The 15,830-nt window shown below is 40.8% G+C and overlaps 1 protein-coding gene across 1 annotated transcript; it reads right to left on the bottom strand.

Moving 5' to 3' along the window:
* Nucleotides 1-2,764: 2,764 nt before the first annotated feature.
* NPPA (natriuretic peptide A) lies at nt 2,765-15,450 on the bottom strand. Its single transcript, XM_082274227.1, has 3 exons — nt 15,293-15,450; nt 5,834-6,148; nt 2,765-3,043 (listed from the first exon to the last, which is right to left on the bottom strand). Exons 1-3 carry the CDS (start codon nt 15,407-15,409, stop codon nt 3,038-3,040), a joined length of 438 nt encoding a protein of 145 aa, XP_082130353.1. The 5' UTR covers nt 15,410-15,450; the 3' UTR covers nt 2,765-3,037.
* Nucleotides 15,451-15,830: the final 380 nt, after the last annotated feature.

Raw genomic sequence — 15,830 nt, 5'->3', positions numbered from 1 at the left:
TCGCCAGTGACGTCACTGGCGCATGCGCTCTGAAGGAACGGCCTATCGTGCCGTTCCTTCAGAGCCCCGTGCCGTGACTGTCGGCTCCCGCGCGCGTGCGCGGGAGTGACGTCACCGCGGCTCCGGCCAATCAGATGGCCGGATGCCGCGATCCCGGAACACGGGCGACTAGACATGTCGCCCGTCATAGAGGTGAGTGAGCGGCACGGCGGGGGCTCGTTCTGAGGTAAGTATTGCATAATGAGCTAATATGCGATGCATACTAGCTCATTATGTGTTTCTCTTACAGGTTGTAAAAAAAAAAAAAAAAACTCAAACGAGTTTACAACCTCTTTAATTGTGCTTGCAAAATGCCTCTGTTGTGTTTTGGTGACCGGTACACTTTATTGGAAATGTCACTTTCTGTATAAATAAAATGTGCAGTGAGGTTATTGGGCATTGAGTCACTTCTCTGGTCACCTTATGTAAAATTCCTTTACTTATCATTTGCACTTTGTATGTTATTTCTCATTGTAAATAAAATGTATGTTTTTGATTAATTTTAATGTATTTAATTTTTGCCTCAGCAGTTTTTAATATTACCACTACGACACATCTCAATAAAATGTAAATATTATTTTTTTGCATTTTTATTTTATTTTTTTGTCTTTTTCTTACTGGTGAATCTTGTCTTCCTTTCTTCAGATGGAGTTAAACTGCATATGTTTTTGCTTTCCTTGGTTCCCCCTCAACAACATGCTGATGAAAGTTAAAAAATGTATATATTTTAGGTCCAGTGATGTCATTGCTGGGTCTCTCTGCTTCAGAGAGGCATTCATGCAATAGAGGCAGATTGTTGCTGGTGGTAGAGGCCAGCAGGGTATTGTAAATGGCTTCCAGAAAACATCACAGCACCCTGCCTTAGCACTCCTCTAGAGCCCTCACCCCTGATAAAAGCAGTTGGCTGGGAGGGGGGAGGAATTATGCAAATATCAAAATGCCATTATGGGTTAATGTCAGTCTGGAGGAGTGGGCGATCTTAGGCAGACTGTATTTGCATGCAGATCACCCTAGGTAACGCCCACATGTGATGCTCATCCTCCATGAAAAGAATTGAAATCCAATAAATGAAAGGAGTGAGCCAGAGACGGTTCTTCTTTTTTTTTTTTTTTTTTTTTTTTTTTTTTTTTTTTTTTTTTTTCTTTCTTTCCTATATAAAGTGTACAAAGTGTCCCTTCATTCATGGGGTGTGATAATTAGGGATGCACTGATGCCTGTATTGGTGCCGTTACCGAAACTGGGGTGTGATAATTAGGGATGCACTGATGCCTGTATTGGTGCCGTTACCGAAACTGATACTATGTGGTGCGATTTCTGTCCATAAAAAATGAATTGGTGCAAATTGCACTGGAAAGAATCACATGCAATTTGAACAGGAATGTGGTGCAATTCCTGTCTGAATCGCATGCAGTTTCCCATGCTTCTCCTGTGAGAACCCAGGTTGAAATCACTAGGACAAGTCTGGATTCAAACAGGAGCAGTGGGGAAACTGCATGCGATTTGGACAGGAATTGTGCCGCATTCCTATTCCAATTGCATGCCATTCTTTGCAGTGCGATTTAAGACTGCTTTCACATTAGCACCAATGCACTGGTGTAGCAATAGCTGAAAGGCATTCAGAAGGCACTGCTGATGTGTGTGGTGTCTTTTTTTTTTTTTTTTTTTTTTTTTTAATCACTGAGTATCCATTTTTTATTATGTGACCACACTGCGGTTACAGACCTGGTTATTTAGCTCGCAGTTGCAGTGTGGCCCTATTGAACGAAGTGGTTTAGTTTGACTGGCAGTGCCATTTTTGACAAGTAGTAGTTGTAAATGCTGCAGCTTTGGAATTTGTACAGCCCTGCCAGGCTGTATTACTAGGATAAGGGTGGGTGGCCAAGGGGTGGTAAAACTGTGGCTCAGCTGCCTGCTTTCACCCCTTGCCTGGCCACCTGTGTAAAACAGCCCTAAATCTCATTGTTAGGATTTGCATCAATTTTAAAGCTGAACTCCAAGATAAATATTGTGTATTCTTCCCTGAATTTTGGGGTACTTTGTGTATTTCTTCCAGATCTGTGCAATAATCCAATGTGAAATGTGAAGCTTTACCTCCAATCAATACTGCTCTCTATGCAGGATGACTGGTCTTGTCTCCACCCCCTTCCTGTAGTGTTCTACACGCAGTCTGTAATGGGTGGTGGCTTCTTCCACAGCTCTGATCTTTGCACAGGCAATGTACATGACAGTGAGGCTGTCACTGCAACTTTTACTAAATAACTATCTGGGTTTGCAAAGGTATTTGGGGCACACAAAGTGACTTTATATCCTTGATGGCTACAGTGGAATATATTTCAAAGTTTTTGTAGCTGGAGTTCACCTTTTTTAAATGCAAAAAAAAATAAAGTTAGTTGTTTAGAGTTTTGCTGGCCCACGCTTTGGCACCCCGAGTGCTCTGTCTTACAGAGGACTTAGAATTTCAGAGCACACTGAGATGAAAGGATACGATCAGTTCCTTCTCCCAGCGTCTGTCTGTTTCCGATACACGGGCGGGAGCAGAGAACTTTGACTGACCTGAAGAGACTTTGGTGCTCAGAGACTTCTTGATGGCCTTCAAAGTCAGAAGTGGATGTTAAAAGCCCCCATCAAAGCTTACACCACCCTCTCCAGCGTGCCGGAGGGGCCCAGATAATGAACTCAACTCCAAGACCACTGACAACAGGAGACTAGGAAAAAACCTCTCACTTTATTCCCATACAAGACAAAACAAAAGAATACGGTGCCCCGGCAAAATCCGCAGCAGTAATCTGATCTATAAACCTGGCAAAGTGTTACTGGAACCACTTGGTGACTATGGTGACGGGAGTTGTTACAATGTAGAAAAATAAATAGGATTTAAATAATGAGGAGGGCTGTGGTTGGTGCAGAGTGTCTGTACGTAGACGACATCCCTAAATAACGGCACAAGATCCCCTCGATGGCGAAGATTAGGTTCTTCTAAAATCCATTGCGTATCCTCCTAGAACTGAGAAAAGGAAAAAGACCTTCAGAATGTTTTTCTCTCTTAATATAAAAGCCCAACTCTTGGAACCTTAAAGAGGAGCTCCAGTCTCCTATGCAAAGACTGTAGCAGTTGACTTTTAACAGCCGCTCACCTGTCCCACGAGTCAGCGTGCTGTCCTCAACCAGTGCTTATTCTTCACTAGCCTTTGGGTACCTGTCATTAGGTCCCTCCTCCCTCCCAAAGGTGCCATTCTTAAAAGAAGAGGGGGGTAGGAGACCACTTAAGCGGAACTTCCCCTTTTGAGAGGAGTTTGGCTTTAAAGATTATCCCTTGCAGTGGAACTGCATCCCCACTGCAACAGATAATTGCTCATTTATGTCTAGGGGACATAGAAAAGAAGGTCTACTTACCGCATCCTCCATGCTGCTAAACCTACACCTACAAGCATCTTCTCCCCCATGCCATAGCCCTATATTGGACATGATGACTAGGGAGAGTCCATAGCTCTAGAGCAGCCTTTCTCAACCTTTTTTTAATACAAAGGAACCCTTGAAATAATTTTCAGGTCTCGGGGAAGCCCTGCTAAAAATGACTATATTTACAACTGATAATACATTAGTGTGATGATCAGTGGGATGAACGCTCCGTACACTTGTGGACACTGGGAAGAATTAGCTTCTTCCAGATAGCTAAAAAGATCAATGGTGTCAGGGGAACTTATCTGAGAGGGAGAAATTGCCAATTGCTCAAGGAACCCCTAGCAACCTCTGGAGTAACCCTAGGGTTCCACAGAACCCTGGTTGAGAAACAATGCTGTAGAGTGTGGGAGAACCCTCTGCTATGGGAGCAGAGGATAAGGTAAGTTCACCTTTTCACAAAAAATTATAAATGCACATTCTTTTGCAGGTCGAAACAATGTAAATTTATGTTTTTTGTTTTTTTTTGTTGTTGCAGGAGCTTGTAAAGCATTGCACCAGCGACTGGAAATCTCCATTTTTTTGATCTGCGTTCGCCCTTCCAGAGCTCCTTACCACTAAGACCAGTTATAGGTGGAGGCGGTGACCACTTTGTGCCGCATTGCACCAGCGACCACCAGATCGCTGGTGCCATGCAGGTCTTCTGCAGATCTGTCACTGTATCGGCTTCCTCGTTCGAGGTAGCTGATACACGCTGACCGGAAGAAAGAATGAACTATCACAGCGCTGTAGTAGTTCATGGAAAACTACAAGCCCACAGCCGTAAAGGCTGCCGCACCTTGTAGTTTTCCATTTACACAGAGCGGTAAATGAGTGAAGGAGCAGTATTTTTATTTTGACAGCTAACAGGAAGGAGATGATTCCCTACTAGCTATCACGGAGTGGGAGTTGCGGGGGCTGGTGCATTCATAACATGTTATGCCCCGAATATAGGTGTAACATGTTATGAAAGGGGAACTTATCCTTTAACCGCCTCCCGCCCACCTTATAGATAAATGATGGCAGGACCACCTCTTGTTCTAAGCCAACATCATATGATGCCGCTCAGTCTCGCTGTGATCACGCTGTCCCTGGAACATGGCGCGACCCTGATCTTTACCCATGTGATCAGCTGTTTCCAATCACAGCTGATCACATGTAAACAAGAAGATCCCGTCTGACAGCTTGTGAGGAAGGGAGAGCCAATCAGCGACATTTCCTTGCAGGGCTGACCTGTATAGGTAATCAGGGCACTCCCTCGATTACATTTCTTTGACTCTCCCCTAGGCTAAACGAGCAGCTTACACTTGTAGTGTGGGTGCAGCCCCACTGAAAGGAATAATCTGTAGGTTTCCTGCGGCTGGGCATTAAAACCGGTCCTTGAGTTGTGTAAGGGCCAACAACCGGTCCCTGCAGCATCTTTTCCTAGACCTTTCAGTGGTCTAAGGTCCAGCTGTCATCAAAACCAGTGCAGGGTCTATAGCTCTGCATTGGATGTGATGACACCACTCAGAATGAGGGAGTGCCATCTGGTGGGGGATCAAGTAAGTTAAAGTGCTTTTACTTTCCCCTAGTTTAAACCTCCAGGTAACCCCTGTAGTGTGGGCACAGCCTCACTACAAGAGGTATTATTTAGATTTCCCAGAGTTAGGCTATAAAACCATTCATTAAATTGTGTAAGGGACGAAAAAAAGTTTCCCTTTCCTGCATTCACAATATCTTCATAGCTTTCTTCAAACGGCTTAACTCTTTTTTCATACTCATTGCAGCTGGTGCTTTATATGGGATCTGATGCCAAGCCCAGTAGGAGGGGCTCCCAATCTTTCCACACTATGACTGGCTGCACTGTTCTGTTGTCATTGGGAGCCTGTCCTACCAACTCCAGGTCATCAGTATGTGTGTGGGAGCTGTCGGTAACAGCTCAGTCACAGTCCTGGAGGTACAGATAGAGTGTGCCCCAGACTATACAATGGTTCACATATACAGCAGCTGGATGTTAAGGCCCCCTCCCACAGCTGCATATATATATGGTCATAAATAGGTTATTCCGGCTATACCTCTGGTTACCTGATGGCACCCCCCCCCCCCCCATCTATGCATAATCATTCATATAATGTAACCATGGGTAGACAGACATGAGTGAAACCACATCACCAGCTTCTTAGAACAGAATTTTAATTCTATCCCGTATCCCAAAAAAAAGGGGGATCATTTCTTTTTTTTCAAGCCACTTTTAGGAATTCAACGGGGTTTTTTTTTTTTTTGTAATATCCATATGCATTTTCCATCACCCCTAAAAGTTTTGAATGTCAGTTACACATGACCCATGTCCCTATCAACCTTTAAGATCACTCACCCTGCGGCCGCACCCCATGCCGCTTTGAGCGCCGATTCTGTCAATTCGAGATCCAAAGCAGTCAGATGATCTCCTCATGCTGCGGGGAGCGTTCAGCAACTCTCGAAGTTTGTTCCTCAGCGGAGACGATTTCTCTTGCTGTGTCCAGGACCCTCTGTTATACGCCATGTCGGCCCCGGGCCGTGCTGCTTCCCCAGTCCAGGATGGTGCGGAGTTCGAAGAGTCAGAGGAATCATAATTTGGAGCAAAGGTGTCTTGAACTGGAGCCTCTGCGTCTTCTACCGGGAGTCTGTCTTCTAAACGTTCTAGGAGCCCCTGAGGAGCAAAAAGGATCACGTGATCAGACAGACTGGAAAAATTCCACAAAGTTATTTTTGGAATTTTACGGTACCATCAATATATATATGATCATCATCATAAACCACACAAAACTTCATATCTTTATTTTTAAAAAACGACCGACTTAAATTAGGTGTCATATTTCTCTGCCTCCTCCCTCTTCCCCCTCTCACAATTTTAGGTCATTTTTTTACATTCAACATATATTTTTTTGTGATGCACTTTCCTGGTTCTTGCCTAGGCAATAATGTTTGAAACCTTCCCCCGCCACCTTTTCTGGAATCTGCATGTGTGTAAGCATTGCGACACAGCTGTACATGAATGGGTTTCCGCCAAACATCTGCCCACGCTCAGGATTTCCCTGCACATGCGCAAAGATGGCAACAGTTTTGGGACTTCCATAATAAGTCTTTTCATATCTGCAGGGAAATTCACACATGCTCAGATGTTCGGCAGGCAGCCCTTCAGTACATCTGCACAAATACCATAATGGCGACGCCAGGAGGATGGGGTGAACCCACTAAAGAGGGGATGGAAGTTTCTCTTTTAACTCTTTTAATTTTATCATATTTAGGGATGAGTGAAATATGTATTCATACCCCTTGAAATTTTCCACATTTTTTCATGTTACAACCAAAAACTTAAATGTATTTTATTCAGATTTATTGTGTTAGACCAACACAAAAGTGGCTCATAATTGTGAAGGAAAACAATAAATGGCTTTCAAAACTTTTTACAAATATCTGAAAAGTGTGCTGTGCATTTGTATTCAGCCCCATTTAGTCTGATAACCCTAACTAAAGTTTAGTGGAACCAATTGCCTTCAGATATATTTTAATTAGTAAATAGTGTCCACCTGTGTCTAATTTATTGTCAGTATAAATACAGCTGTTCCCGGAAGCCCTCACAGGTTTGTTAGAGAACCTTAGTGAACAAACAGCATATTGAAGGCCAGGGAACACACCAGACAGGTTATGGATAAAGTTGTGGAGAAGTTTAAATCCGGGTTAGGAAAAAAAAAATATCCCAAGCTTTGAACATCTCACAGAGCACTGTTCAATCCATCATTTGAAATTTGAAAGAGTATGGCATAGCTGCAAACCTACCAAGACATGACTGTACACCTAAACTGACAGGCCGGGCAAAGAGAACATTAATCAGAGAAGCAGCCAAGAGGCCCATGGTAACTCTGGAGGAGCTGCAGAGATCCACAGCTTATTTGGGAGAATCTGTCCACAGCACAGCTATTAGTCATGTACTCCACAAATCTGGCCTTTATGGAAGAGTGGAAAGAAGAAAGCCATTGTTGAAAGAAAGCCATAAGAAGTCCCGTATGCAGTTTACGAGAAGCCATGTGGGGGACACAGCAAACATGTGGAAGAAGGTGCTTTGGTCAGATGAGACCAAAATTGAACTTTTTGGCCTCCAAGTAAAAAGCTATGTATGGCGGAAAACTAACACTGCACATCACCCTGAACACACCATCCCCACTGTGAAACATAGTGGCAGCAATATCATGTTGTGGGGATGCTTTTCTTCAGCAGGGACAGGGAAGCTGGTCAGAGTTAATGGGAAGATGGATGGAGCCAAATACAGGACAATCTTAGAAGAAAACCTGTTAGAGTCTGCAAAAGAATTGAGACTGGGGCGGAGGTTCACCTTCCAGCCAGACAACGACCCTAAACATACAGCAAGAGCTACAATGGAATGGTTTAGATCAAAGCATATTCATCTGTTAGAATGATCCAAAGTCCAGACCTAAATCCAATTATGAATCTGTGGCAAGACTTGAAAATTGCTGTTCGCAGATGCTCTCAATTCAATCTGACAGAGCTTGAGCTGTTTTGCAAAGAAGAACGGGGAAACATTTCACTCTCTAGATGTACAAAGCTGGTAGACATTCCCAAAAAGACCTGCACCTGTAATTGCTGTGAAAGTGGGTTCTGCGGAGGGGGCAGAATACAAATGCATGCCACACTTTTTAGATATTTAATTGTAAAAAAAAATTAAAAAACATTTATCATTTTCCTTCCACTTCACAATTATGTGCCACTTTGTGTTGGTCTATCACATAAAATAACAATAAAATACATTTACAATTTTGATTGTAACATGACAAAATGTGGAAAATTTCAAAGGGTATGAATACTTTTTCAAGGCACTGTAAATTGATTTACACAACTTTTCACACACCTTTTACCCAGGAATTACACGTTTACCTTTAAATCCAATTAAAAAATGTGTGAACCTTGTGTAATAACAGTTATGAGTGCCCCAACTAAAATAAATTGCCATAAATCTCCCTAAAAAAAACAAAACCTTTAATATCGGCACAAATTTAACCTTGGGAAGGAAATTAAAAATTCCCATTTTTGTGAAATTTGTGGTAATTAAATTTTACTGAAATCATTGAGCTCAACCCTAGTCATGTTTGAAAATACATAATTTTCATTGCACATCTGTCTTTTATACCTTTTGACATCATATAACATTTTGTTGACACGTTTCATGGAACAAAGCTTACTGACTCAGGCAAGATTCTTCATAGGTAAATAATGATTGTTACAAATGAATACAGAAAATATCACTCTGGCACACATGAAAACTCCTATCATTTTTCTAATTTTAAATGAGTGCTTTGATCTGAGGCAGAGAATCGCATTCCTGAAAAATAATAATTAAAAAAGTATTGGATACATTACGCAACGCTTTGGTTGCAAACGTTGGTACTATATACAGTAAATCCTGTATAATAATAATAATATCAACTCAAACCGCCTTGTGCATGCCCTAATAGTTAAAGAATGTGAGCCTTGTGGTCCTCCTGAACATTTTTTGGGCTTATTGACAAAACTGTTTTTCAGTTAAATTAGGCACTATTGGCAAAAACAAAGCAGTTTACTGCCTAGTACAAGAACAAAAAAACAAGTGACCTTTTACATGCATGCATGTATATACAGTGTGTATATACCTGTGTGTGTGTATATATATATATATATATTTAATCAGAGTATAGCATCAAGTCAGTTAAGCTCCTGGGATATTGATCTGGTCAGTTACGTAGCAGAGTGGATTGTTAATCAGTTTTGGCTACTGTGGCGGTAATGAAATTAACAAGAGGTGCACTAGATGGGCAACAATGAGACAACCTCCAAAACAGGAATGGTTTTACAGGTGGAGGCCACTCACGTTTTTTTCCCTACTTTTCTTTTCTGACTTTTTCACCAGTTTTGCATTTGGCTTGCGTCAGTGTCACTACTGGGAGCATGATTCGATACCTGGACCCTACAGAGGTTGCACAAGCAGTCCTACTCCTCCAGGATGGCACATTAATATGTGCCATTGCCAGAAGGTCTTAAGAGCATGGAGGAGATTCCAGGAAACAGGGAGTTACTCTAGGAGAGGTGGACAGGGCAGTAGAAGGTCCTTAACCCATCAGCAGGACCGGTATCTGCTCCTTTGTGCAAGGAGGAACAGGATGAGCACTGCCAGAGCCCTACAAAATGACCTCCAGCAGGCCACTGGTGTAAATGTCTCTGACCAAATAATCGGAAGCAGACTTCATGAGGGTGGCCTGAGGGCCGACGTCCTCTAGTAACCCTGTGCTCACTGCCCGGCGCTGTGGAGCTCGATTGGCACTTGCCATTGGACATCAGAATTGGCAAGTCCACCACTGGCGCCCTGTGCTTTTCAGGTTCACCCTGAGCACATGTGACAGACATGAAAGGGTCTGGAGAAGCCATGGAGAATGTTATGCTGCCTGTAACATCGTTCAGCATGACAGGCTTGGTAGTGGGTCAATGATGGTCTGAGAAGGCATATCCATGGAGGGACGCACAGACCTCTACAAGCTAGACAATGGCACCCTGACTGCCGTTAGGTATCGGGATGAAATCATTGGACCCATTGTCAGAACCTACACAGGTGCAGTGGGTCCTTGGTTCCTCCTGGTGCACAACAATGACCGGCCTCATGTGGCGAAAGTTTGCAGCTAGTTCCTGGAGGATGAAGGAATGGATACCATTGACTGGACCCCACGCACACACGACCTAAATCCAATAGAACACCTCTATAGTCAGCAATGGAACTGTTCAAATTGATGCGACTCCGAGTTAACAGTCCTGTGCCAATTTGGAAAAAAAGGTTCCTGCAGTATTTTTTTGCAATTTCAGGCGTGACTTCATAGACATCTGTGCATGAAGTCGCACAGATGTCAGCCAAGTCACACCTGAAGTCGCACTGACATGCGGCTTTAAAATCATGCGACTTCAAGTGAATTCTCATGATTTCAGTTAGATGCAGTGTGAATGGGGGTCAGTGTCATTTCTGTCTGTTGCCTCATTCCTTTGCTTTTAGTATGAGTCACTTCAGACAAGTTTTCTTGACATCAAGAGGTGAAAAAAAAGTTACAGGGGAGGGAACTCCAGCACACAGCCTGTGATTGACAGCTTCAGCTCTGTTCCTGCATGCTGTGTGAAGGGGAGGGGGTGTCTCTTCCCTCCAATTAGCTCTCACTGAGCTCTGCAAAGTATAACTTCATCTCTCCACCCCCTGCTTTCTGAAAGTTCAGACAAGCTGTATAAATTCTGTTCTTTGAATGGATTCAGAGAAGAGAGTGCTGCAGATAAACAGGTACAACTTATGTAGGAGCATCTGTTTTATCTCTGTGTATCACCCGAGGCCAGTCACCTCACTGGGTATATGTGAGGGCTTACAACTACTTTAATGCTAACAAATTCATATTCCAAATGACATGCATGATTTGAAATGTAATTGTGTTAAACGTTCCCCTATGTATAGGAAGGTGATACGGTAGCTGTGCTGATTTACTGCACCAATGGAAGTTGCAGTACTGTATAAAATGTACATCACATTGAAGATCCAAAAAAAAAAATAGAGCGATTTCCAGGCTATTCTCCTAAATGTGTTCATAGTTCAGATGGCCCCAGACATGATTAGATCATTACCATTGGCGACTGAAGTTGGTAATGAAAATGTCAACATTAATATTTTATGGAGTCTTCTATGAGTCCTTGCCGATGTTTGAATCTTTGAAGAAAATGACATGGATCGAGACGTAATAAGAAGTGCGAAGAGCAGTGATGGAGTGCAGGGGTTAGATATTGGCTACCAAGTCCAATTCTCAAACCATAAAGATTGCAAAAACCGCAACTCTCATAATGCTCTGGAATACAACTCCCAGCATGTACTACCTGTGCAGCAAGCAGGACACAAACCCCTGAAAGTCTCTTATAAATGTCATATGCAACCAAATTAATAAATAAATGTCAATTCTCTAAAATGATAATCTCTGAAACTTTATTTCATCTCCAAATAGTTTTCTAAACAAAAATTCCTTTTACATCAGCAGGCGATCATTGTTTTTTGAATACTTAGTTATTGTGCGCAGGGATGAGCAAAAGTGAGATTTTTTATTTCCCAAAACGTTTGATGAAGTTTTGGTGAATATTCACCATTTTAGCTAAATGCATTTGAGTCAAAGGGGAATTGAAATTATGGTGGTTTTTAAAAGTGTAATGGGTGCAATGGGCGATAACTGGCTACTAAGGGTTGTAGAAGCTCCTTTCAAGTACCCTAGACCTTTTTTGTGCCACATTTTTTTTACAGTGTGTGTGTGTATATATATATATATATATATATATTAGTGCTGTCAAAATTAGCGCGTTAATAACGCATTAACTCAGATTCATTTTAACGGCGATAATTTTTTTAACGCGCGATTAATGCACCGCGCATCACCTGTTTGACCCGTGGCCTACGACGTCCAGACGAAGCTACGCAAGTTAGCCTGGCGGCACACCCCCTCATCGCTCCAAGCAAGCATCGGACGCCAGGAACCACGAGGAAGAGCGGAGACTGATGACAGCACGAGAGCAACAGCGGTAAAGGACAGCGGAAGCGGACGCACTGACCTACAGATTGGCAGAAAGGTACATAAAGCATTCACCACACAGGGGTGAAGAAATGGCTTTAAGCCATCGGAGCACTGTTTCCACTTATATGCGGTACTGAACCGACGTTTATATAATAACGACAATACAGCCATATTCTGCTGTCCCAACCAAGGAAATCTTGAGCGGTAGTTCTTACAGCCCTGTCTATTTGTCCACTCCCATGTTGATTAATGTATTCAAAACTTGAAAAGTATTAATTTAAGGTACATTTAGAACTGATACAAATGTGCGATTAATCGCGAGTTAACTCATGACAATCATGCGATTAATCGCGATTAAATATTTTAATCGATTGACAGCCCTAATATATATATATATATATATATATATATATATATAGACTAAAAAATGTTTTTGAAATATAAAACAACTGCACAAAGAACAAAATATGCACACAAAATACACACACATATTCAGTATACAAAATACAGACACAAGAAAAGAAAAATAACACGAAATAAACTTCTCTTAATACCCCTAGGAGTGCCTTCTTTTTTATGTTTCTGATGTCTTGTATGGGTATTGTGCACTATAAGATGTTTGTTTGTTATTTTATTCTATACACTTTTTTATTTATTATGTTATTTATTGTTAATAATCTGTGCACTTTTATGTGTGTAAACAACTGCTGTTGTAGTGTATTGAATCCCAGAACTTATGTGACAAGTGTATTTTGGATATATTGTAATGTTAGCTGTCAATGGGGTTGGTACTCTAAATGTTTGTACTATATGGTATTTTGTTTAATACAAATGTACATAATTTAAAAAAAAATAAAAAGACCCCTAAAACACCTCCACCTTCCCCCTACAATACACACCCTTACAATTTCACCCTAGCAGTAAATGAGCAGAATTTTTCCCTTTCAGTAAAATGTTGCTGAAAGAATCAAAAATTTTGTAGTGATAAATCAATTTTGCAGAGATCAGTCCGCTCATCCAAAATTGTACACTTTTTCATTTTTCATGAATTTTTGTTTTCTCTCCAATCCAAATTCCCACCATTCAATGGTGTGAAAATCTCTGCAATATTTTGTTTAACCAATACAAAAAATTAAAAAGATAATTTTTATGCAATAAACTCAGCTGCTCAGCTTGATATAAATAAATACAAACACAAAAAATGATATCAGTAATATAGCAATTTTTCTCATGATAGCGCTATGTGCATGTGCTATACTAGATCAGAAATGATAAGATGATTTTTTCTTTCTACCAACAATGAATAATGATCTTGTTCATAAAATTCATTTTTACTCACTTTTTATGGCTAATAATAATTGTAACTGTCTTAAACCGCTTTTCTCAACTATGGTTCCTCCTGGGGTTGCTATGGATTAGCAGCAAGCCATACCTACACTGACCACCAAAGCAAGGAGGCATTTCTACCACTAATGTGGTGAAACCACACATTTTACTGTCTGCATGTCTTTTCTGTTCCGATCATTCATTTCTTTTAACAATTATTACTAAAAATGTTTTTTTTTTACAGATCAAGAAGATGCAAAATAATGATCTGCTCAGGGTGCCAAATATACTAGCTATGCCATATTATTATTTTTTTTTTTATTTAAAATGTTCTAAAATTTAGTGATCATGCGAATGTACAGCAAACTATAGATATAAATATTTAACCAGGCTTCCCCTAGACCTGATGCAGGTTTCTCTGCGTTAAAAAGGTGGAGAAAAGCTGGTCTTAGATACGTATACAGCTGCTGTAGGTAATTTCTGTTAATTTTCTCTGTATTTAACCAAAGCTTTTGTGGATGAATTTTTCCAATGTGTTTTGACCTCTTTTTCTTTTTTTTTTTTTTTTTTTTAACGTTAAGAACATTTTCCATTTTGAAAATTTACACCACCATTGAAAAAAATGTAACATAATTAGGTAAAAATTTAATTTTGAAACCTGCAATGTCATTGACAGTTCCTAATAATTAAAACATATGCTGTCACTGTGTTAGCCTCAAATGGCTAATAACAGAACCTTTGTCTGTCATCTAGCATCATGCAAAGACAATCACCAATGTAATGTATCTCTATTTTAATTTATCTGAAAACATCCGTTTTATTATTTTGGTATGATTTTTAGCTGCTCTTTACACTAAAAACCTGTACTATAAGTTTCCTGTTTTTTCAATGTAATATTGGTATACCTCACCCATGGTGTGATGAGCTGTGGAGATCAGGATCTTGCATGTTTCATAGTGAGAGCATGAAGTCAAATGTACTGCTAATGTTATAACTGAACTAGAATTAAATTGTGTTACTGAAAACTTAAATGCAGAATACCTAGCAGTGACCTATTACCCAAATTGCTTGATTTTTTAATGCCCCTCATTACGTTTTATAAACAAAATAATATGAACAATTTAGAATATGTTTAAAAACTAATGTAAATTTAGGGCTATGATAATAAATTACTATTATTATTATTAGTAGTAGTAGTATAATGTAGGTGAATAGCCAAAACTTTTTCTTTAAGTTTAGGATGTAGTAAGTGAAGGTTAGAACCCCCTGTCAACTTACAATTGTTGTCCTTGTCCTCACTGGGGATATTTACCCTCTTTGTTCCTCCAGGTGACCATTGTCATAGGGGAGAAAGTTAGAAAAAATCCAAAATTTGAACAGAAAGTGAGCTGAAAACGTTCCAAGGGGGACACTTGATGGGGTGACAACACATGAGGAAGGGGATCTTTAATTCATCTCTAATCTTTCCAAAGCTAAAAAAAAGTTTTGGCTTTTTATATACTTTGTTATTAAAAATGTTATTGCAATTCTTGTTTATTCCATTGACTGCCAATTTTAGTGTCCAAAAATAGTATTAAGGCTTTATATGAAGAATTATTGCCTAAACACCCTTGTAAGGGTCTCTGAAACATATCAAAAGAACCATATACCCATACAAGAGATGTATAGATTTATGGTAAGTGTGAGTAACGTGTTAAAGGTTGAAATCTCCCAACTGGAGAATGGAAATGTGACAACAGTTGACAACTCTTCCTAACATGTAGTAAAGCTGGAAAAAAACAATTGCGAACAACACTCCTAGTAATGAGGGACAGTAAAGGACCCTTCACCCCTTGGACCTGGCCACAATTGCCACCTATTCATCCTCAATCGTTTTGCTCAAGCTCCCTTTTTCTTACCTTTAAATCGGACAAGTCTGAAGACAGGGGGGAGTTGTATGCTGGACCACCTCGAACTTTGGTCAATGCCAGAAGAAGCAGTACAAATGTAAAGTACCCAACGAATGAGGTCCCCATTGCCCTTGGTAGATGTTTCCCTTTAGTTTCTTGCACTCGAATCCTTCTCCTATAAGCTCGCTTCTGTCCCTGTTTTATCTGCTGGTCCCAGCAATGTCTGCTTTTATATAGGTGCCACCCTGACACGGGCCTGTCCCAAGCATGAACTCATCTACATTCCAGCACTTCCGAAAAGATAAAGAAGCTGTTTACAGGCCAACAGAAGATTCCCTTTTAAAGTTATCCCAGTCTTGCTATTGCACCACAACCTGCTCAGGAAGCTACTGGCACACTTGACCAGACTGACCCGCTAGTGGACTGACATTCCCTAGTGAAGAGGTTTTCTCACATTCAGGGTCTCTCCCTTCTCACCTTTCTGGGTACCTGAATAGTTTCTAGGTGGCTCATGGAATATAGGAGACAATTCAACCTCTTGCCATCC

The sequence above is a fragment of the Pelophylax lessonae genome, assembly GCF_965119305.1.
Source record: "Pelophylax lessonae genome assembly, chromosome: 12".
Classification (NCBI taxonomy): Eukaryota; Metazoa; Chordata; class Amphibia; order Anura; family Ranidae; genus Pelophylax; species Pelophylax lessonae.
This window is presented reverse-complemented; position numbering and strand designations above follow the sequence as displayed.